Source organism: Sarcophilus harrisii, chromosome 4 (genome assembly GCF_902635505.1).
Source record: "Sarcophilus harrisii chromosome 4, mSarHar1.11, whole genome shotgun sequence".
Classification (NCBI taxonomy): Eukaryota; Metazoa; Chordata; class Mammalia; order Dasyuromorphia; family Dasyuridae; genus Sarcophilus; species Sarcophilus harrisii.
This window is the reverse complement of record NC_045429.1, coordinates 387,856,202-387,882,003: the sequence shown is the minus strand read 5'-3', so window position 1 is coordinate 387,882,003 and position 25,802 is coordinate 387,856,202. Positions and strand designations below refer to the sequence as shown.

The 25,802-nt window shown below is 33.1% G+C and overlaps 1 protein-coding gene across 1 annotated transcript in view; it reads left to right on the top strand.

Annotated features, from left to right (window-relative positions):
• Positions 1–25,802, top strand: part of DNAH14 (dynein axonemal heavy chain 14) — a 361,979-nt gene that overhangs the window by 144,265 nt on the left and 191,912 nt on the right. The window contains exons 29-36 of the mRNA XM_031968698.1: positions 2,411–2,498; positions 4,609–4,862; positions 8,201–8,432; positions 12,703–12,756; positions 18,932–19,077; positions 21,520–21,588; positions 22,757–22,943; positions 24,353–24,429. Of these exons, the coding sequence (XP_031824558.1) occupies positions 2,411–2,498; positions 4,609–4,862; positions 8,201–8,432; positions 12,703–12,756; positions 18,932–19,077; positions 21,520–21,588; positions 22,757–22,943; positions 24,353–24,429 (1,107 nt within the window). The remainder of the gene's footprint in view (positions 1–2,410; positions 2,499–4,608; positions 4,863–8,200; positions 8,433–12,702; positions 12,757–18,931; positions 19,078–21,519; positions 21,589–22,756; positions 22,944–24,352; positions 24,430–25,802) is intronic.

Genomic DNA, 25,802 nt, shown 5'->3' with positions numbered 1-25,802 from the left:
AATATTGTGTGTGTGGGGTGTGTGTGTGTGTGTGTGTGTGTGTGTGTGTGTGTGTAGCAATTGGGATTAAGTGACTTACCCAGGATCACACAATAAGTGTCTGAAACTGGATTTGAACTTGGGTCCTCTTGACTTTGGGGCCAGTGCATCATCTAGCTGCCCCCAAAGTATAAACAATCTTTTAATGTCCCCATCTAATGACCTCTTCTCAATCATAATCCATGTTGCCATCTCTGAAGGCTTTGACATTATTGCTTACTTTCTTCTCTTTGATGCTCTCTTTTCTCCAGATTTTCATGACTCTCCTTGTTCTCCTACCCAACTAACTTTTCTTTCTCAGTCTCTTTTGCTAGATCTTTAGTGTTTAGTAGGACTCTGTCCTTAGCCCTCTTCTCTTTTTTTTCTCTACTACACTCAGTGATCTCATCACCCTAGTTTTCATCTGTTCCAGATTTTCCATTCTACTTAACCAGCCGTAACCTCTTTCCTAATCCCAGAGACATCTACTTCCAACTGTCTTGTCATTTGCATTGATGAGACTTCTTAAGTATTAGTAAGCACTTAATTAGATGGCATAGTGAATAGAGTTCTAGGTTTAAAATCAGGAAGACTCATCTTCCTGAGTTCAAATCTGGCCTCAGATACTTATTAGCTATGTGACCCTGGGCACATCACTTAATCCTACCTGCTTCCATTTCCTTATTTATAAAATGAGCCAGAGGAAGAAATGGCAAACTACTCTAATACCTTTATCAAGAAAACAAAGCCAAAATCCAAATAGGGTCATGAAGAGTCAGACTTGACTGAAAATTCAATAATGACAATACATGCTTGTTGAATGACCAGGCTGCCAAAACAACCTAAAATACAAAATGATTCAGAAATCTCATCTATAGTCTAGACTCTTAGAAGCAACTAGGTAGTACACGAAATAGCATACTAATGCTATTAAATGGAAAATCTGAGTTCAAAGCTGGCCTTAGACCCTTAATAACTATGTGGCCAAATTATTTAGCATTTCTCAGACTCAGTTTTCTCATCTGTAAAATGAGGGTAATAACAACACCTACCTCAAAGGGTCACTATGAGGCTCAAATGAAATAATATTTGCAAAATAATTTGAAAATCTTAAGCCACTATTTAAATGCTAGCTATTGTCGTCATTATTAGATTGTTCCAAAGTTTTAGTAATAAAGAGGGAAGATTTAGAGAAATTTTGGTAGTATTTGACAGGTTGAATGAATGGCAAGGACAGAGATGAAGTAAAGATGGGATGATGATATAGCATTATATTAAGTTTTGCTATATGTCTTGTAAAAAGTGTCATTCACTGTTAACTCACTTGCTTTGGCAGTTCTCAGCTACAGCAGAGCTAAAATTAACTGCTGTCCACACTAAGCTCAGTACCAATATGGCTAGCCCAGGGAATAAGGGGCCATAAAACTTCTTAGAGAGAGATCAACAGGCCCAGATTAGAAATGGGGCAGATCAAGGTTAACCATGGATTAGCAATGACATTTAGTCCATGGGTGATCCACTTCCCTTTTTTGGCCTAAGTGAGATAGGGATACCAAGTCTTTTTTTTTTAAGTATTATTTAGAATTAGAGCTAATGGGAAAGGACAAAAGTAGGCAGTATTTACATGTGCCATTTATTTGTTTATATCACCAGTTCTGAGTTCTCTCCTGAATTCCAGTTCTACATTTTTAACTACACATTGGACATTCCCTCTTGGATAGCCCTCAGTGAACTCCAATAAGGCATATCTAAAATCAAATTCATCATCTTTTCCCCAAACACATTTCCACTATGAATTTCTCCTCCTCTGAATCTCTACCATTTTCCCTATCACCAGGCTCAAAATGTTTAGTCTTATTAATCCTTCCTCTCTCATAATTTTCATGAAATCACTACTTAAATCCTATTGATTAATCTTTAATATCATCTCTCACATCCATCTCTTTCTTTGCATTCTACTTGTTGCCCTCATCCTCTTGAACTTAAAACTTGAACTCCTCACCATCCTAGTCCCATCTTTCTAATCTATTCTATGAACCACTGTCAGATTGATATCTGTAATATATGTCTATATATTGACCAGTCTTTCTCTCCCTGCTAGTTCTCTATTATCTGCAAATTTAAGAACCACTTGCTAAACATGCAGTTCACCATCCTCCACTGGCAAAGAATATGCCAACCTCAGAGGAGAAAGTAGACAAATGAGTTTCATAAATAGAATAGGACTTGAATATCACTTTTTTAAGTACCAAAGTTAACATGAAGAAATCAAAGATTCTGAAAAAAAAAAATAGCTTGTCCTGTAATTTTAATTACTCTTGAGTGAGCAAGTGAATGGTTTTCATAAACAATATTGTTTATAAAAGTTATACATGAAACTTTGTAATTGCAGGTTTATAAATAAAGGAGTTGATGAATGGGATGAGAGAAATTTTGGAAAATGGATAAAAAGTCATCCAGGACAAGTGATACTTCTTGTGGTAAGTTAATGTTTAAAAAAAAGAATCTAAGCCTAAATTGTTTATGGAAACAATACCAACAAAACAGATGCACAAAAAAGATATATAAAAAACCAGATGCACAAAAAAGATATGTGGCTGTTGTATTATTATTAGTTTTTATTTTTCAATAAGAAAAAATTTGTTTACTAAGGTAAGTTTTTGTTGTTTTTGCCTCTGTCATTTAAAAAAAACTCCTTTGGAACTTTTAAAAGTGAAAATTACTTTGTGACCTTAGATATCTTATTAATAAATTAATCTTTACTCATACTAGCATACTAATTACACTAATACTTTTTTATTGTGAAAGTATTGATAAAACTAATTGTGGAAAACTTTCTAATATTAATCTTATTTTTGAATGCATTTTATTTATAATTTTTACTTTAATATAACTCATACTTCTCTCCTATGTCTCCTCCTCCTAGTTCCCAGACAACCATTCATTTTTTAAAAGAATAGAATAAAGAGGGGAAAGGGTGGGGAATCAGCAAAATTAAGCAAACTATTCTCCACCTTTTCCCCTGCCACTATATAATTTCACAACATTCAGTTTTATTTAGGGTCACTGTTTTTTCCAATTACTTTGTTGTTAATTGACATGTAAAATTTTTCTTGGGCCTGATTACTTTATTTTGCATCAGTTCATATAAATCTTTTCCAAGCATCTTTGTATTCATCACAATAATTTTTTGTGGCACATTCATATATAACATGTTTATATGTCACATTTAAGCAATTCTCTAATCATTGTTCATCTACTTTGTTTCTAGTTCTTGATTACCACAAAAAACTGCTGCTATAAATAACACATAGATTGGGATATATGCTTAGCAGTTAAACCTCTTGGGTCAAAAGGATATAGACATTTTAATCATTTTATTTGCATAATTTCAAATTATTCCACAGAATGGTTATACTTATTCATAGTTCCACCAGCAATGCAACGGTTTGTTCATTTTTCCACAATCCCTCCAACAATGACAATTTCCATCTTTTGTCATCTTTGCCACTTTGCTGATGAAACCTCAGGATTGTTTTGATTTACATTTCTCTTCATAGTAATTTAGAAAATTCTTTCATGTGATTGCTAATTGTAGTTTTTCTTTTGAGGACTGTTCATTGGTCATTTTTCTTTTGGAGAATAGCTTTTAATCTTATATTTTCCTAGTTATCCATATATCTTAGATATCAAATCTTTATCATATATGGTTAATATACTGATGTTTTCCTCCCAATCACTATTTTCTTTCTCAACCAGGTCTAAAACATCCTGTAAACTAATCACATTTGTTTAGATGCCTCTAAGCCAACTACATACCAAGATTATTTGGGGATGAAACTAAGTTAATAGACAATATCAGATAATAAAATTAATAAGAGTTGTGTTTTCCTGGTGTGGCAAAAGTTTTATAAAGGACCAGAGGATACAAAAGATGGGAGATAACAGGACCTTTTTTTCTTTGTTTAACTCTGTTCTTTAGCCATGGGCTTCCTAAGCACTGTTTCCTTTGCCTATCATGCTAGACTTGTCACCTTCAGCAGGCTAAATGGGAATTTTAAAGTTCTGGTAAAGGTGTAGCAAAGAAGAAGTTATTTGGCATGAGATGGATAGCTCCACAGAAATGTTCCTATATGGGCAAGATTGTTCAAGATATATCAGTGCCTATTAGGATGGAGAAGGAGAAAGAACATCTAAAAAATTCATGAATGGTACTTATGTTTGCACATTAAATCTCCAAAGTTTTTAAGTAAAAAATTCTTCCTTTCTCACTTACTTTAATAAGTTATTCACAAATCCTTATTCCCTATATTGCAATTCAAGATTTTGAAACTGAAATGTGTAATATACAAATAGAATTTTATTTATTTGTTGCCCTAATCAAGATAGAAAGTTTTACTGAAACAAATTTTTACTTTTAGGAACAGAAATGTAAGAGTAATCACAATTCACAATTCATTAATTGTTTTTCAAAATTAATTTTTTAAGTATGACTATATCTGCCCAAAGATATGATGTAAAAGTCCTGTATGTTTTGTTAAAATGAAATTTGTGATTCAACAAAATCATATTCTTGTATTCTCTTGTCAGAGCCAAATAATATTTACTAAGGAGTGCACCGAAAGTTTTAAGAGTCCTAAACCAGACTTGAAATTGAAAGAAGTGCTTGAGAAATTGAAAAGCCTCCTGGAACAGCTTGCAGACATAGTAGTGTGTGATACTCTTCATTTTCGAGTAAAAACTACCCTAGAGGCATTGCTTACCATTTATGTTCACTTCAGAGATGTATTGACAGATTTGATAAACCACAGTATCTATGATGAATCTAATTTTGAATGGACAAGGTATATATTAAATTTTACTAGTAAAAAGATCTTACCAAAAGTGCATTTCTCTCTACTCATATTGATCCTCTAAATATTTAGAAATTCAAGCTGACTTCTGTAATGCGGCTTTCAAAAAAAACCCTATTGTAGAAGTTAAAACACTTTATAAATATTAGCCATTTTCACTCTCTTTTTAGCTTTTTCCCATTCTTCTGTAATGCTTGTGCCTTCCTTCTCATTTATCCTGTCTTTTTATTGTTTTATACATAGTTATTTGTTTCTTGATCCCACCATTAGATTGTGAGCTCCTTGAGAACAGAGTCTGTTTTATTCATTTCTTTGTACCACAATGCCTAACACATAGTAGGCACTTAAGAAATGCTTCTTGATTTGACTTCTCACTCACTCCCCATTTCTTACTTTCTATTATTCTTTTCTCCCTGATTGCTTTTCTATCATCTCTTGCTCTCTCTTTGGTCACATAGAGTATTAAAACATGGATGGTTCAGTGGATAGATTACTGAATTTGGAGTCAGGAAGACTTGGAGTTATGTGATCCTACACAAGTCATCTATCCTCTGTCTGCCTCAATTTTCTTATCTGTAAAATAGGAATAATAATAGCATCTACCTAACACAATTTATGGGAAGATCAAGTTAGTTAACATGTATAAAATGCTTTGCAAACTGGAAAGTGATATATGTGCTGGTTTATTATTATTGTTGTTATTAACCCCCCTTCCATTTGCTGTAAATTTCAATAATAGCTTTTGGTGGGGAACAATGACGACAACTTTAGAGTACTTCATAAATCAAGAATGCCTTTATGATATAAAAACTGTGTTAAGGTAAGTATTAGATTACCAGAGAACATAGTCAACTATACTTCAGATGGGGAGAAACTAGAGAGACAGAGTTCGTGGTAAAACTATGAGGTTTCAAACTTTCAAAGACATTAATTTTCAAAGATTTTTTTTTCCTAACTTCATAGAGGAAACAAAAACTCACTCTTCATAATCGTATTTCTTTAACTTCTAAGAAAAGTTAATGTAAAGCATGAGTAATATTAAATCAATTAAATATTTATTTAAATATTATAAATATAATTTAATTTTTTGATGTGCCATTTATTAAACTTTTAGAACAACTAGAAAGAAGGAATCCTACTTTTAATCAGAACCATTTCAATAACTTTTCATTTAACAAATTTTTAAACTAATATTAATGTTAATAATTTAATTCAACTATCATTAATAATTGCTTAAAATTATGGATATTACCTTTCTCTCATACTTAATATTTGAAGATGTTAATAAGGGAACCAGGGGGAGAGAGAGTAAAAAGATGAAGGAGAATGCTGGAAAGAAGGAAGATACTTTCCCATCTAGGATAGTAGTTTCTCAGATAGCCCAGCGTAGATATTTCTGTATAACTACCCTGGATTTCAGCCTGCCTATCTCTTCTACAGTGTTTCAGAATGATCAGATTTTAGGGTCATACAAGCTAGTACAAGTACACAGGCTAATAACTACTGACTAATTTCAGAAGATTATTATAAATTCTTATACATTTCCTGACATCTTGATAGGAACACCTTATTCACCTTATTGGTCCTTTCAGATGTTGTGCTTTAGTCATCTCGACACAATTCATGCAATACTTCTGGAAGATCCTTACTGAGGCAAAGCATATTGAAATCTTCAGGCAGGAACCAAAGGTATCAAGGGGAAAAGTTGGACAAATCATTACATCACTGTCAGCTTCAATTATCCTTATATGAAGTGCAGTCACTTATCTACTTTACAATGAATTGTTCCTCACTGGTCAGGATCAGTTTCAAAAGAAAATTTTTCCTCAGTGTTTCTTCTGTTTTTTTTTTCTTTTTTTAAAGATATGATTGTCAGCAAGATAAGTCAAGAATTTTTTCAGCTGTTCTAGTTCTAACAGATGTCCAAGTAGTTAAAGTCACTGATCTTGACAATTTCCTTCCTTCATGATGCTTTGGTGATCAACTCACAGAATTCTATTCAATTCTTTCTTCTGCTTTAACTATAGCATTGCCTCTCTTGCTACCTTCCAATGAATCTTTACTCAAACTCTCCAAGTTCTCTCACAGTTTTCACAAATTTCCACACTAAAATTGATTACTGCTACCCTTACTCCTTAACAATAATAACTGTCATGGATAATGGCACTTTGGGATTTGCAGAGCATTTTACAAATATTGTCATACTTTATTTTCACAATAAACTTTTGTGGTGGTTGTTATAATCCCCACTTTACAAAAAGAAGAAACTAATTCTCACTTGATTAAGTTTGTTCCTGTGAAATTCTATTTGTGTGCTTGTGTTTCAGAATAAAGGAGAAGGAAAACACAAGTATTACAGAAGAATGGAAAAGTTAAAAAGAGCATTAAAATGGCTCATATTTACATATGGTTTTAATTACAAAGTGCTTTGCTTTTTAAAAACACATTCCTCAGTTTTGTCATTTATAAAATGAGGAGGGTTGGACTAGATCATCTCCAAAGCCCCATATAGCTCTAAATCAAAAAATCTAGATTCTGTGATCCTATGACATTTCTTACTTCATAGGGACATAAAAAACTCAGGCTAGAGAAATTAAATGTTACTCCCACAGTCACACAATAATAGAGACAGTATATTTTTGGTCCTCCAGCTATCAATCTTTTCATTGTGCCAGAAGGCATAGATTTGAAAGATTTATTGATAGAATTTTTTTTATTGTTCTTCAATTGTTTTCAGTAGTATCTGACTCTCACCCCATTTGAGGTTTTCTTGGCAAACGTACTTTACTGGTTTATCATTTCCTCCTCCAACTCATTTTACAAATGAGAAAACTGACGCAAACAGTATGAAGTAACTTGCAGGCATATTTGCCCTGAATTTTTTTGCCCTACCTTTTATATATGCCCTCAGGATCACACAGCTAGTATATAATTGAGAACAGATTTGAACTCAGGAAGATGACTTACCTTAAGATCTGGACCTTTAATAATACTTAATTAAATGTTTTGCTAATTAAGATTCTAATCCAGTTCCAAAGATTATTCAATAAAAATAGGAAAGTAACCATTAATTGATTTTAAAACATAGAATTTCTAACCGCATGTCATTTTTTATAAATCACTGAGCATCTCCTCTAATTTTCTAATCATAACTGGGAGCATATTTATATCATTAATTATTCAGTTTAAAGCCCTGTAGAGCTTTAAACCTGCAAGTTTCCATTCTCTTCCTATTGAATATAGGTTCCTTGAGGGCAACAAGTAAATAGTACAGCTTAATAAATGCTTGTTGATATTATTTGAGAATTTTTTTTTAAATCTTATTTTAGGCAACTGCGTTATAAATGGAATGATAAGCAGAAGACATGCTTTGTATTACAAGGACATGCAACCTTTACTTATGGCTTTGAGTACTTGGGCTGCACCTCTCGATTGGTTATTACACCTCTTACAGCACGATGCATGTTAACTCTCACCAGCGCACTTCACTTGAATCTTGGAGGCTGCCCTGCTGGTCCAGCAGGCACAGGGAAAACAGAGACTGTCAAGGATCTAGCAAAAGTAAGTATATTTCTGCAAAAAAGAAGAAATAAAATATATCTTCATCTACTAGGCCAATTCTAATAAAATCTCGAATTTACATCAGGTTTATATCCAAGGCACTCTTTTTCTGAAACAACGTTTATTAACCATGTTCTTATTATATGCCTCAAGCATATAATAAATATTCTTTAATCTTTGAAGTACAGACTAAAATCAGGGAAAATAGCTTGTGTCCTCAGACAGCTTTTAATCAAGTTGAAGAACAAAACACAGATGGGAAAGAACTAGACCAATATTGAAAGCAGCACATGAACAGATTTTTTTTTTTTAAATGTTATATTAAATGTTCTGTAGCTAGCTGGTTCAATAGATAAGGTACTAGGATTAGGATTAGAGTCAGGAATACTCATTGTCTTGAGTTCAAATCTGGCCTCAGACACTTGCAATCCTAGGCAAGTGATTCAATCCTGTTTGCCTCAGTTTCCTCATCTGGAAAATGAGTTGGAGAAAGAAATGGCAAACTTCTCCAGTATTTTTGTCAAGAAAACCCCAAATGGAGTCACGAAGAGTCTGACATGACTATAAAATGCTAGCACAGTAACAACATCATTTAAGTGCTCTAAAGTGTGCAGATTAAAAATTGGTTAGGGTTCAGTAAATTTGGGAAAGTGCTGCATATGGATGGGCAGAGTGGACTAGGAATATCTTCATAGCAGTGGTAATGGCAAGAGTAAGTCAGAGGTTCAGGGGTGAATGAAGAGACTGATTTTATGCATTTCACTGATTATGAAAGTAAAGAAAAATACATTTTGGACATTGTTTTTTGCAGTTAAAAGAAAAATTTAAAGAATTAGTGTTCACAGTGATAAATTTTTATCTATTTGGCTATTTAGTAAATTCAGCTATACAGACCCAAAGAGGATTATCTGTTTCTATAATATATTAAAGTAAGATCACTTAATGATGCCATTATCATTTAATAGCTAGTCAAAGCCATCTATAAAGAGTAGAATTCAATGCATTTCAGTTATTCATCACTTTTACTCTGATTATTGTTCAATACTACTGAGGGATGTGGTGGGGTGGTCTCTACCTTCAGGACATTTATAGTCTCATTGGGGAGACAAGAAATAAACACATGAACTACTTGGATGAGTATTTGCAGTTAGTAAAATATGAGCATGGTCAAAATGCTTAAGATAGACTTCACGAAAGAGAGGTTTGTGTTGGTTTTTAGGATGAGTAGCGTGTTTAGTGAGTAGGGTGAGCATTAAGGATAACTAGGCAAGTAAGTGTCCCAGTGGATAGAGAACTGGGTCTGGAATCCCAGAGTTCAAATCCAATCTCAGACACCTAGTAACGGTGTGGCCCTGGACAAATTTTTTAATTTCTGCCTGCCTTGGGTTCCTTAGCCGTAAAATGGGGAAATACTAACAGTATTCATCATCCAATATTATGATGAGAATCAGGTGAAATGGCATTTGTAATGTGCTTTTATTTGTTCAGCAAGGAGGCTGGTCTGAATAGAGCACAATGTTCATGCTGACAGGTTGTGAAATACAAACTTAAGGAGAAAAATGGGGACAAATAGTGAGAAACATTGAATATACATTTGGATTATGGGTAGTTGAAGCCAATGAAGTTTTTTGAGCAAAGGAATAGCATTACAAAGATTAATTTAGTTGGAGAATGGATTCAAGATAGGAAATCCTTGAAATATAGTCACTCAGTTGGAAGACTCTTGCAATGATTCAAACATAGTATTGTGGAGTTATTTTACTTCAATCCTAAAGGGATTTTTAGAGACCACTCCCAATCCCTTTATTTTGTACATATGGACAATGAAGCCCACAAATATTAGTAGCTTGTTTTAGGTAGTAAGTACCAAACCGGGATTTCAAGCCAGATGGGCTGACTCCAAATATAATATTTTTGTGCAATAAATGGCAATAGGGATCACTAAGGGTAAAAATCTGGAGAAACATTTCTAAGGAATAATTTTCAGGATCTGAAGATTGATTGAATTTAGATGCATGAAAGAGATATGCAACACCTGGAAAATAGTGGTTGAATTAACAAAAATGTGAAAGTTAGGAAAGGGTAATTGATTTAGAGTGAAAATGAGTAGCATCCTGGATATGCTAAAGCATAATTTCAGGTGATGATAAAATATCCAAGTGGAAATATCATCATTATCATCATCATCATCTCCTCCTCCTCCTCCTCTTCCTCCTCCTCTTCTTTCTCCTCTTCCTCCTCCTCCTCCTCCTCATCCTCTTGTTTGGTAAGTAGAAGGAGATTTAAATTTTCTTAGGAAGGACCTGAATCATCATCTAATCTAATCCATATTTAAAATAATTTCCCTGCACAAAACCTCTGACAATACTTCATTCAGCCTCTACTTGAATAACTTTAATGAAATGGAATTCATTCTGTTGTTGGATAGCTCTAATTATTAGAAAATCAATCGTTATACTAGGCCTCAGGGAATGGTGACAGATGTATTAAAATTCAGCAAAAAAATAGAAGCAATTGGAAAAATAGGACAATCTAGAACCATTGAGCTAAAGACTATTTTAAAATAGCAGACATGATGACAAAGAAATGATAGTATAGAATTATTTGCTTGGTCTTACTAAAGAAAAATAGTAAGTGATTTTAAACAGTATAATGGACTAAAAATAATTTTGTTATTTCTGAAGTCACCTCAGCACCTTGCTGAGAGGAAACTGGAAACCAGGATTAGTACCCAGAGACTAGAGCTACCAAAATATCCTATAATCTCATCAGGGTCATTGAGGAATCACCAAATTAATCAGGGGCTTCCCTGATCACTCTCCTTTCTCCCTTATATACCTAAAGTAGTTTTATTGTTGCTTTCAGGGTTTCCCTTCAAACTTACTAGTTCTAGCAAAAAAAAAAAAAAAAAAAAAAAGTTTATTTTGACTAACTAAATTTGCATCTACTGACTTTAAGTTATAGTTCCCCTAAATAGGTTTACATTTATATAATCATGTACCTCAAAAAAAAAAAAAAAGCATTCACATTGACTCAAGCAAAAACACTTATAGTGGATATGGACACTTGAGAACACATTTAAAAGACACAACCATATATACCAACCAAAAGGGCATATATAAAAGGTAGGTATATATAAATTATTGGTAGAATAAAGTAGGTTTTATGTACTGAATATAAATATTCATAGATGTACCAGGCTCTCGAGTATATAAATGCATATTTAATTCAGAAAGCATTTCATTAAGCTCCATGACACCACTCTTGTGACATATGACACACATACAAAATATACGCAAATATACTTTTATGTGATATATATATATATATATAGGATATATATATATATATATTGGTGTGTGATGGACACATACTTTCCTATTATATTCCTCCTTGACCCAGAATTATTTACCTGTTGCTTTTAGGTAAGTCATTTGGACAAGGAATAAAGTATGCAAATTCAGCCATTTTAGGAAACAGAAGGAATAAATATATTTGTAATTGAGGCTAAAACAACAACAACAAAAAAGATAATGTTTCTTTGGATATAGGTTATGTTACCAATGCAGAATGAAGTTCTGAAACAATCTAAATTGTACATGCTCTAGTTTTCTTGCCAAATTGTATTATTTACAAAAAGGGACTCCTAAGACACTATGGATGACTCAGAACAGATTTCTCATCATTTTTTCAGAAAAAAAATAACCTAGTTTATTCCAAATATGTTGTTAGTTCCAATTATGATTTATAAATTAATTCCAAATATGTTTTATAAATTAATTAAATTTAACCCAAATCTGGTAAATTTGTTCATAGGCTATTTCTTTTTTTCTCTTGGTAGTGGTAACTTGCCCTAGTCACACAGTTTACCTTGTGATTTAGAGGATACATAGTTGACAGTATACATATAAATACATATTTGAATGATCTGACAAAGGATAGGAGTATATATGGAAAAACATGGTCTGGGAAAATATTATTTAGAGATTAAATAAGACTTTTGTCTTTCTGTGTTTTAATCAGTTGAACTAACTGGCTTAAATATATTCTGGTACTTACGTGTACAATCCATGGTCCTACTGTAATACTTTTGTGAATTTGTCAAATTGTGGCATCCATACATAACATTTTATCTTGCGGTAAAAGTTAAAGGTTTGTCCAGATATGCTTTTTTCAGAAATTCCTTTATTCTATAAATTGCATTTATTAATATTTTATGTTCTCATTTCAATAAATGTACATATTCTAAAACCATATTTTTCCTCCTCAGGCCTTAGGCAAGCATTGTGTGGTCTTCAATTGTTTTGAAGATTTGGATTATAAGGTAAGGTTAATCAAGTCCCCAGAGGAAAATAAATTATGCAGGAATTTACATTTTTTTAAAAGATTTTTGTGAACTTAATAGCGAAATAACAATCGTTGGTACTCTTATTATTGTGTCTTTATGTTCATGTGAAAGAAGACTTCTGATAATAGAAATAAATAGCAACATCAGGTGTTTACTCTATGTCAACCTAACAAAATATAACTAAAGGAATTCTGAAAACAAAGAGAACTTGCTTTTAGGGTTATCAACAAGAAAAATTAATATAACTTGGAAAAGTAACAAAAGTTCCAAATTCTCAAAATGATAACAAAATGATAAGACCATAGAGGAAATTGAAGGTACTGAAAGAAGAAACAGATTGTATAAATTAAGAAAATTAAGAAAAACCTAGACTTACCACAAAAATAATACAGGAAGACAAAAAGAAATCAAGAAATTGACAAACATGATAGAAAACCTAAATTTTTGTTGGAAGCAGAAGTATACTGATAAAACTTAATGAAAAGCTCTCCCATGTTTTAGTTTAATGTGCATCATTTACTTTTTTCTCCAACACTTTCTTAAATTTAAATAATACAACAATAAATTAAGTTCTGATTTGTGAAGTGAAAATGCTCATCCAAAATATTTAATAATCAGCTATTTTGAGATTATTTGTGCTGGTACCAGGTCACCCCTTTATCAAAGTAACAGATCAGAATAAATTTGGGGAAATGAAGAAGAATCTGTGAAAACAAAGATTATTTGCCAGCAATGCAAGTTAAACATGACTTTGATTTTGAAAATAATCTTGAAAACAGATTGAGATAGTATACCTTCTGAATAATTGGAATTCCAGAGGAAAAATGGAAAGCATGCAACCTTGAGTATGTATTCCCTATATAATGTAGTGGGAAAAGAATTTAACTGAATGTCAGGAAAACTAAAATCTAGTTTCAACTCACCAAGTAAATGACTAACTTTAGGCAAGTCATTTCAAATTTCCAAAACTCAGTTTCTTCTTTTATACAGTGAAAGGGCTGGACCTTTCTCTAATTGTTAGTGTCCTAAACTTTAATATTTTCTGACTTTTTAGGAATCAAGCTACCTACCTTTAGCACACAGCGAAATGAGTCACTGTGCTAATTATCTAGCCAAAGGAATTAAAATTTTTGTCCCTTTGGTTCTGTCATGTCTAACTCTCCATGACCCGATTTGGGATTTTCTTGGCAAAGACACTGGAGTGGTTTATCATTTTCTTCTCTATTTTATAGATAAGGAAACTGAAATAAACAAAATTAAATAACTTGCCCAAAATCACACAGCTTTTTGCACAAAGCAATGCAACCAAAATTATAGGGAAAGTAGAAAACTGGTGGGAAAATTGTAACGAGAATCTCTGATAATGGTTTCATTTCTCAAATATGTAGAGAACTAAGTCAGCTTTCTAAAAACACAAGTCATTCCCCAATTAATAAATGGTTAAAGAATATGCATAGGCAGTTTCAGACAAATCAAAGCTATATAGTTATATGAAAAAAATTCTCTCAATCATTATTGATCAGAGAAATGCAAATTAAAACAACTCTAAGGTACCACTTCAACCTTTCAGATTTGCTAATAAAACAAAGAAACAAAAAAAGATAATATTAGGTGTTGGAGGGGATGTGGGAAAACTGGAATACTAATGCACTGTTAGTAGAATTGTGAATTGATGGAGAGCAAATTAGAACTATGCTCAAAGGACTATAAAACTGTGCATACCTTTTGATCCACCAATGCCACTGCTAGATCTGTATCCCAGAGACATGCCCTCCAAAAGGGGAAAGGACCTATTTATACAAAAAATATTTATAACAGCTCTGTTTATGGTGACAAAGAATTCAAATCAAAGGGATGCTTATCAATTGGGGAATGACTAAACAAGTTATGATAAATGGTTGTGATGGAATATTATTATGCTGTAAGAAATAAGAAGCAAAATGATTTTAGAAAAACCTGGAAAGACTTACATGAACTAATGTATAGTGAAGTGAACAGAACTAAGAGAACGCCGTACACAATAACAGTAATAATTTTTGATGAAGAACTATGAATGATTTAGCAATTCTCAGCAACACAAAAATCCAATTTAATCCCAAAGGACTAATGATGAAACATGCTATCTGCCTCCAAAAAAAAAAAAAAAAAAGAGCTGATATTGTTTGAATATAAACTGAAACATAATATTTTTTCATTTTTTTCTTTCATTTTTTTTCTCTTATTCACATCTTCTTGTACAGAATTACTAATATGGATATGTTTTACTTAGTTGCATATGTATAACCTATATCTGATTGCCTACCATCTCAGGGAGGGAGGACGGGATGAAAAGGAAGAGAAAGAAGCATAGAATTTGGAACTCAAAACTTTAAATTAAAATGTTTTTAAAATTTGAGGGGGGAGGGAAGTAACTTTCTCAGGGTCACACAGCTAGTAAATGTCTGAGGCTGAATTTGAACTCACTAAAAAAAGAGTCTTCCAGACTCCATATCTAGTGCTTTATGCACTATGATGCCATCTAGCTGCCCTCTTTTAGGTAATATTCTCCAAACAATTTTATTTATGGATAACCTTGTACTGATTTATTAAGTCCTGGGCTCCTAATTGAGATCCACAATCTCCTCCAAAGAGTTTTATGATCAATCTATGTATAAATAAACAAGAAAGTGAAGAATGTTTAAGAAGCTAAGTGGCTCTGTGTACAGTGCTAAGCCTGAAATCAGGAAGCCCTAAGCTCAAATATAGCCTCAGACATGTCCTAGGTGTGTGAACCTGGAGAAGTTATTTACCCTCAGTTTCTTTACCTACATAATGGGAATAATAGCACCTGCTTCATAAGTTTGTTATGAAGATCAAGTTAGAAAATATTTGTAAAACACGTAGCACAGTACCCAGTGCTTAATAAATGTTTGTTCCTTCTCTATTTCTTCCCCATTATCTAGACTATGAGGTGCAAATGTGATGGGAAGTAAGTAAAGCTGGTCTACTACCAATACATTTACCTTCTGAATAATCCTAAAATCAGAGATTTAGAGCTAGAAGGAACCTCAGAACTCAAATCTGTCCATCTAGTAATTTTATGGGTGAAGAAAATTAGCATCAGATGTGTTAAATGTCTTGCACCAGGTCATATAGCTAGTAAATAAAGAGTCCATGAGGGTCATAATTTGAATTCAGTCCTTCCTCATTTTGAATCCAGCATTCTATTTACAGAGCCAGGCTGTTTTTAATCACAATTACAGAAAAAATGAAATTTTCAAGTGACTCAGAAGGTAATAATAAAGAGATGTGAATATAAATAGACTGCAAAATATTGCCAAGAGGGGCTTATATATGTAAGAAGAAGAATAAAAGATAAAGTCCAGGATATAAATGAGAGATAGTATGGCATTATGAATAGAGATCTGGCCTCAAAACAAGGAAGACCTGATTTAAATTTTTCCTCTAACATGTATTGGCCTTGTGACTCTGGACTTGTCGTTTCCTCTCTCTGCACCCTAGTCAATGGAGACTGCTATTTGCTCAGAAGGTGCCAAACTTCATTGGTAGAAGGAGTTTTCTTATTATGAATTCCTTCTATCAGTGAAATCACAGTCAAGACCAATTACTCATGTATGAGCAAAAAAGGTGGTGAGCTAGTCAAGAAGTGGTTTGAGCAATTAATAAATGTCCAATGCCCATAGCCCAAATGTGATCATAGTTGCTGGATAAAGTTAAAAAACCCATGTACTTTGGGTGGACCACTTATGTGGGATGTATGGAAGGACATGAACAAGAAGTCCATAGAGTTGAATTATATGATGGTGTTGTAATCGGAACCACTGGAAGGAATGTCTTTATTGCCACAATATTAGAGTATTCAAATAGAAAAAAGGATTTAAAAAAATAATAGTTATAATTCCTTTCTCATGACATAAAGAAAAATAACTCCAAAATTCACATTATAAATAATCAAATAAAGCTTCATAAATAAATAAAAACTATCCAAAAACCATAAGAAACAACTCACAGCTTTACCAAAGTTTCAGGATATAAAATAAACCCACACAAATCATCAACATTTCTATATATTATTGACAAAGCCCATCAGCAAGAGATGGAAAGAGAAATTCCATTTAAAATAACTGTAGATAAAATATTTGGCATCATGACAAACTCAAGAATTATGTGGATACCATTACAAAACATTTCTTACACAAATAAAGTCAGATCTAAACAAATGGAAAAATATATAAATTGTTCATGGCTAGGCCAAGCTAATATAATAAAAATGATAATTCTGCCTAAATTGTTCTACTTGTTCAGTGCCCTCCCAATCAAACTGCCAAAAATATTTTATAGAACTAAAAAAATAATAATTCATTTGGAAGAATAAAAGCTCAAGAATATTAAGGGAATTAATAATAAAAAAAAAACATAGGATGGGGCTTAGCAGTACCAAACCTAAAACTGTATAATAAAGCAACAGGCATCAAAACCATTTGGTATTGGCTAAGAAATAGAATGCTGGATCAGTGGAATTGATTTGAGCCATACAACATAATAATCAAAACCATTATTAATCTAGTATTTGACAAATCCGCAAACTCCAGCTTCTGGAATAAGAACTCACTATTTGACAAAAATTGCTGGGAAAACTGGAAAATAGTATGTCAGAAACTCAGAATAGATTTCACACCCCATACCAAAATAAGGTGAAAATGGGTATGTGAGTTGGGCATAAAGAATGATACTATAAACTCCAAATTAATAGAGCAAGGGATAATTTACCTATCAGTTCTTTGGAGAAGGGAGGAAATTATAACTAAAGAAGAATTAGAGAACATTATTAAAGACAAAATGAACAACTTTGATTCCATTGAATTAAAAACAAAATCAACAGAAACAAGATTAAAAGGGAAGTACAAAGCTGGGGGGAAAGTCTTTATAGCCAGTGTTTCTGATAAAGGTTTCATATAAAGAACTGTGTCAAATTTATATGAATACAAATCATTCTCTATTTGATAAATGGTCAAAGGATATAAACAGTTTTCAGATGGTGAAATGCTCTAAATCACTATTGAATAGAGAAATGCAAATTAAAACAACTTTGAGGTACCAACACAACACTTCTCAGATTGGCTAAGATAACAGGAAAAGATAATGATAAGTGTTGGAGGAGATGTGTGGAAACTGGGACACCAATGCATTGTTGGTGGAATTGTGAAATGATCTAGCCATTCTGGAGAACAATCTGGAACTATTGAGGTATGAGATATGAAGATTGAAAGATCCCTTGACAGCAATGGGGTCCCTTAGCCAGTTGCAGGATTTATGAAAGAATTTGCAAACCCGAATGAATACAAGTGCAAAGTTTGTGGCAGAGGGGTTTCCATTCAGGGCCTTTCTAACCTTCCCCCCCCCCCAAAGATCAGGGGGACAGTTACATCAGATCTGTGCCCAAAGGGCTATCAAACTGTGCATAACTTTTGACCAAGCAATGCCACTACTGGGTCTATATCCCAAGGAAATCATAAAGAAGAGAAAAGGACCCACATGGGCAATCTGTACAAAGTTATCTATAGTCAATCCATCCATCATTCAGTCAATATTCATTCAGTGCCTACTATTTGCCAGCAATGTGCTAAACTACAATATTTGTAATATTGAAAAATTGAGAACAACTTAAGTAATTAGTGGTGGTAGAATGCTTGTCAGGCAGAATTTCCATATCTTTCAGTCAGAAAAATATTCAGGAATACAGAAAAGTATATATAGTAATACAAAGTGAAAAAAAAATGTAGTGAAACACCTTTTGGGAGGAGGGAGAACAAGGGGAGGCAATAGGGGTTAAGTGACTTGCCCAGGATCATACAGCTAGTGTCTGACACTCCATTTGGACTTAGGTCCTCCTGATTCCAGGGCCAGCGCTCTATCCACTGTACTATCTAACTACTCCAATGGCATAACTTTTAAAAATATGTATGTGTAATTATTCAGGATATCTCAAAAGCCTTAGTGAAATTTTAAACTTCAGTATCTTAAACATAATATTAATGTAATCAGAAGGACTATTGTACTTGTTAATTAATGAATAATTTAAGTGTTTTAACAATAGAAAAGTAAATACTTTGTATTTACTACTAATTTCAACAATTTGTCTTTTATTAAGATGATGGGGAAATTCTTCTTTGGAATAGTTCAATCTGGAGCATGGTGTTGTTTTGATGAGTTCAATCGAATTGATATGGAAGTACTCTCTGTCATTGCCTCCCAGATGCAAACAATTAAGGCAGCTAAAGATAATAATTCTGAAAGGTATGTATTTTATATTTGACATAACATGTTTATGATGATGCTTAAAAGTTATTTGATTAATATTAAATAGCTATTGTTTTATATTAATGTTACTGGACTGCATGTGGGTACCTTATTAAATATAAAATGCCCTGATCATCATATCATTGTATCACTATTTAATATAATACTTAGAAAAAAGAGTGACCAGATTTTCCAAATGGAAAAGAAATTTGATGAAAATATATATATGAGGACAGATAATTAGTTATCAAAGACTGAAATTTCTAGTCACTAAGTTTTTGCTCTCAACAAGAAATTTTGTTCAGACATCAAGAAGAAGCCAGTATCCATAAACTCAGAATGTGTTTGATATCAGGTGTCTGGTCCATAATTAGGATTCCTAGCACTTCAGGCAGAGAGGCATGTCTCTGCACAAAGACTTTGACATCGACTGTGGTTAAATCAGCCTCTCCTCTCTCTGTAAGTCTCTTTTTCACTAAAGTCACTAGTGATCTTTTAATTATTATCCAATTTCATATCTCTATCTCATTCCTCATCCACTTCCCTAAGGGAAGTATGTCAAAGTCAAAGTCAAAGTATAAAGCCTTTGACACTACTTGATACTTTGTCCTCTCCAGATTTTCATGAACTGGCTCTCTTCCTTCCTTCCTGTTTGATAGTTCCTTCTTTACTTTTTTTACTGGATCTTCATCTAGATTAAGACCACTGCAGTATCTTGGGTGTTCCTCAAGTCTTTGTTATGTCTTTTTTCTCTCTCTCTCAATATATATATACTAATGAATCCATTTTGGGTTATGTTCAGTTTTAAGTGTCTATATGACATCTAATTTAAAGTGCCAAATAGGCGATTGGGAACCTGACTCTTGAGTTCAGGAGAGAAGATGGACTAGCAAATAGATCTGAGCAACAACCTATATAGAAATAATCACCAAATCCATGGGAGTTGATGAAATTATCAAGGGACCAAGGACTCACAGATGTTCAGTGATTCAGCAAAACTGATTAGAGCTCATAATTAACAGAGTGGGATTTCAAACTGCATCTCCTGGCACCAAGGCTACTGTTTTTCTCACTATGCCATGAAACAATTGAAAATTGAATATTTTAGAATGTTATGTTATATGTTGGGATAGAGATTTAAAATATAAATCAAATTAAAAAGTGCTAACCAAAAAACCTCTTTGCTGTGCATCTAACTCCTATGAAGCTATTTCTTATAGATGTTTTAAGTTTAACAGTAAAGTTTAGTAAGAGATCATTGTTTTAAAAATATAAAAATAGATCATTAATTAAGAATTTACTAATTTATAAGTCATGATAATTCAGAAATAGTATTTTGGATTCCTAAATTAAAAAAGCTCAAAATAGATTCATAATTTTCTGTAAATTTTCATAATCTTATTCATGAGAAAGTAGATTCTTAAAACCCCAGATCGTGAAATTAAGGAGTTTTAAATGCAGCTAGATGGCACAGTGAATAGAGCACCACCCTTGAAGTCAGGAGGAACTTGGGTTCAAATTCCCACCTCAGACACAATACTTCCTAGCTGTGTGACCCTGGCCAAGTCATTTAATCCAAATTGTCTCCTTCCCCACCTTTTCCTCTCCCGCACATACAAAATTAGTTTTAAAAATTAAGGCCCCTATCTCTCCTCTGCCTGACCAAACATGATTTTACTATCCCTATCTAGTAGCAAAAAAGAGGAAGTAAATGAGAAGCAAAAGACATAACCTGACCTAGTTCATTTTGGATTTCAGTCTGGAATTGAGGCTTCCTGCTACAATAACATGACATTAATAGAAATCTTCTATATAATAAATGTTGTAGATTCACACTTGAGACCAAACTTTAGCATTAAAAATAAATTTTATCATATATATTTCATCCTTATCATCATATTGAACACATATACTCTTCATTATTCTGAATTAGTATGATATTAATGTCCAAGTACAATGATGGAAACCTCTGCTTGTGTAAAATATATTGTGAATAGATTTTTAGTGTTTAGTATTTAAAAAGTAAATCTTTTCTCCATTCTGTTTCTCCCAAAATAACCCTCTGTGCTCAGAAAAAGGAATTCCATTTAATTGCAAAAGATATAATTTACTTATTTTGTGGATGTGATTAACCAATTATGCCGTTAGATTTTTCTAAATTTATGCTTAAGCCATTAACTAAACTTAAACAATTAAGAAGGCATTTAATGAATGCTAGCTTATTGAATGATTATTTAAAGTATGCCCTCTTATAGGCTTATTTTTTAGGAGTTTTATGAAAATATTTGATATTTTTTTCTTTTGATTTGTTTGGGCTTTTTGGCTATTATGTAGCAATGCCCTACTTTTTAAAATCATTCCTTACATAGCATTAGGAGATTTATGATACCTGTATTGTTAAACTGTTACTGTTTTTTTTTTTAATGTAATAAATCATAGGTTTTTACTAGAAGGAAAAGATATTCCAATCAACCTGTCCTGTGCGATCTTTGTCACTTTGAATCCTGGGTAAGTAACAATGAATCTACAGGAGGAATGCTAAATCTCAGTACATCTTAGGCTAAATTTTACCCATCTTAATTTCTTTTTGGAACTCTGGGAGAGTTTTTCAAAAGTATGCTTGTCATTTGGCTAGCCTTGCCTTCTTACCCTCTTCCCCACCCCCTACAATTCTCTCCCATTCCTATTCCCTCTGCCTTCTGACCAATAAATACAAAATCTTAAAATCTTCTGAAATGGAATCCACATGATAAAAAACATTTTAACTTTCCACAGAGGGGAAGAGGGTCAGCTCCTCTTGAACTTATGATGCTAAGCACATGGAATAATAGATATTCAGTAAATATTTGTTGAATTTGATGTAACCATCTAACTCTTACTGGGTACTTACTGTCTACATGCCATTGTAGTAGATGTTTAGATATAAAATTAGTTATTTTATATCTAATACTTACATAATGTCTAATACTTACATAACCCTTTAACATTTGCAAGCTGCTTTACAAAAGTTTTCTCATTTGCTCTCCACAACAAGCCTTAAAGATGTGATATTAGTATCCTGTTTTTACAGCTGAGGAAACTGAAAAAGGCAGTGGTTAAGCTAGTAAGTGTCTTAAGGCCTGATTTTAACACAGATCATTGTAATTCTTGGTTCAATATTCTATCCGCTGAGCTACCTCTGCCTCAACTCTATTTTTGATAACAAAAATAGCATTCACAGATGAGCAGTTTGGTGACTTACCTGTGACTAATTTTACAAGTTAGTAAATATCTAAGATAGGTCCATATCTAAGTCTTTCTTCCTCTCAAAAAAAAGACAAAAACAATATCATTTTATTGCCAGATCCAAAAGGTTAACAACAATTAGCATTTACAAGCAAAATTCTTCCCCAAATAAAGTTGAATTATGCAGCTGAATCATACTGTTAACAAGTGTGTTCTCTCTATATTTGCATTTTTCCATCTGGCTTTACCAAGGGCAAGGTTTCCTATTTTATAGCTTGGAATTCTAACAAATGCTCTCTTTTCATTCATTTAAACTAAGAATTATCAAGATATGTGAAACTAACAGTAATGTACAATTTAGCACCAGTTGTAGAAAATTTTTTCTTAGATTTGAGGAAAAAATTGTTTGGAAAAAATTAAAGATTGAAAAGTGTTTTCCTCTGTTTTTAAGATACAAAGGACGTGTGGAACTCCCAGATAATTTAAAATCTCTGTTTCGACCAGTGGTGATGATGCTACCCCATTATCAACTGATTGCTGAAATTATGCTGTTTGCAGCAGGTTTCAAATCTGCTAAACCACTGTCAGCCAAACTCATTAACCTTTATGAACTAGCTAGCAAGCAACTTTCATACCAGGTAATGAATTGCTCAGAGCACTAGATGATATTTTAAAGGCAATAATAAATGGTTCTTTTTATTAAATAATTTATTTTCTCTCCCTTAGAAAAATGGGCCTCAGGGCCCTCATTCCTTTAAGTTTTGCAGACATTTAACTAGTTCTACATGATTTTACCACCTCTATGTAGTAGCAAAGACACAGTTCATTCTGGAATTTAGTCTGGGATTGAGGCTTCCTGCAATGATAGCATGATATTAATGGAAGTCTTCCAGAAAGTGAGCAAAAGGTTGAATAGTTAGGAAATATCAGTGTCAGCACTCACCCTCAGATCCTTCTGATTTTCAAAAGTAGGGTCCTATCCATTAATCCATGCTGCCAAATTCTACTATTCTATTTGTCCCTCTTAGTCTTGTAGCCTAAAAGAAAGCAGAGAGCCATGTGTAGGGGGAATTCCATCAACTGACAAATATCCTCATACTTATCTGGTTAGCAAAATAGCATTCTCTAAAAGAGATCAAAACACTCTAGAAGTTTTGCCTTTTAGCCATATTTGTGTCAATAGAGCCATCTATTTCTTCTATGCTCCCAAACCTATGCTGATGAAGCAGATAAATCCATTTCAAGCTACCAAGCATTTATCAACTATATTACGCTGCGTTATGCTCTGGAGATGAAAAAATAGTCTCTGACTTCAAAGAGTTTAATCTCCTAACGAGGGTAAGGGTAGAATGTCACTTCTTTTGCATTAGAAAACACCCTCTTCAATCATGAGAAATAGATTCCAGAGATCCCTTTGAATAGATAAATCTGTGTGTATTTGTTCTTTATACTTCAGATAGGTGTCCTTTCTTTCCAGAACTCTCTGCCTGTTCATGTTCTTCTCAGTTTTTCTCCTCATAAGAAAGAATACTTCTCATTATATCAGTTAAATACCAAGTTTAACCCCTCTCTTGAACTTCTAAAAATTATGGCTCTTTTTAGGAGGGGGCTATATCCACATAAAAAGTAATAATTTTTAAAATTATAATAATGATACCTAATATTTACATGGCACTTATATGCCAGGAATTGTTCTAAGCACTTAATATTTATTATCTCATGGGATGTAGATGCTATTAATGAGAAAACTGAGGCAACAGAAAATAAGTGACTTGCCCTGGGATCAAATAGCTAGAAAGTATCTAAACTTGGATGTGAACTCATCTTTCTGATTTGAGACCCAGCACTGTGTGCCATTAGCTGAGGGTGGTTGGGTAGAGAAGAAATAGATAGCAAACGGTGGCAAATCTAGAACTGAATCAGGGTTTTCTATATTCTCATCACAGTTATATATACATAAAGACAAACATACTTTTGACAAAAAATTGATGTGTATTAATTTGAAAATATTCCTTTTTTTCTTAGTAATATATCTTTTTTTGTCTAGGATCATTATGACTTTGGCATGAGAGCCATAAAGACAGTGCTAATTATGGCTGGTCAAAAGAAACAGGAGTACAGACTGTAAGTCAAATATTATTTAGAAGTTAAATTATAGAAATATTAGTAAGAGATGAAATGATCATCCAGAAGCCCAAGATGAACTGATTGAGACAGCATAATGAATGAGGGGATGGGAATTCTAGAGGCTTGAAGGAAAAGAGAGAAACTGATGTGCACTTCCACTCCATGCTCCCATTAGAGCTCCTTCACAAAGAGAAAAAAATCTTGGTTGGGAACAGGTGTTCGTAACCTAGAATCAACAAGGAAGGGGAGTGGATAGATTTTGCTAACTGTAAAGTTAAATGCGGGAAAACAATACCTTGCTTCAATACACTTGGTTTCCTTTGCAATCCTTTGTATTTTATGTTTTTGAAAACATTCTGAGAAGAGGTTCAAAGGATAGATGTCAGTTATATTTATGAGAGAGACAATACAAATAACTAATGTTCTTTTTTATAATAAGTCAAAAGGATAAGAGAATATAGAAATGTCCTAAAAACATGTAACAGATAATTAAATCAGTCAGTCAGTCAATATTTTTTAAGAGCTTACTATGTACCAGGTGCTGTAATAATAAGCACTTTAAACCAGGATCAGGGAGGAGCATTTGATGTCCACACTCCACCTTCTCCAATCAGAGGACTCTAGACTTATTGACTGGAAACAGCAACAACAAAACATACTTCCTTTTTTCCACTTATGCATGTTCATATTTTACTGTCATTGAAGTCCAAGGTGCGGGGACTCCCTTGAAACCCCTTGGTCTTCACAGTCACCACCATACCTATTTCAGCTTGAGGTTGGCCTCCCCTTCCCTGGAAAACATGCCAGGGCCTAGGAAGGGGCATGCAGTTATTTCTTTCATACTGAAAATTTCCGTATTGCAGTTTTAATATTTCACAGTTCAGCATAAGAAATTAAATGTAAAGTTTTTGGAAGCTTTGCAGAAGCTGTTTAGGATACACATCAAACAACATGGAAAAAAATTAGAAACTCAGAAATGCATAAATATAATATTATATAATGTCAACATATTCTATCTTTTAATGCCATAATAAATCAGACTTCTTCTCTAGTAAGAAGGAAAGACCAAAAAATTTATGTAGATTTCCCAGATTGTGGGGGCACCATGCCTAATCCCCACAATGTGGAAGAGATAACTATATTTGAAATACTGATGATAATCATGAATTATTCCTACCCCCATATTTAGTCCAGGGCATAGCCTCTAACCCCTTTCTAGATGTTCTTTTGAGAAACTTTAACATATCATGAGAATAACAGCAAAACAAAACAATAAGTAACATTTATATGGTACTTTGAACATTTACAGAGCATTTTACAAATATTATCTCGTTTTGTTCTGGAAAGTATGTGCTACTTACTTATCATGT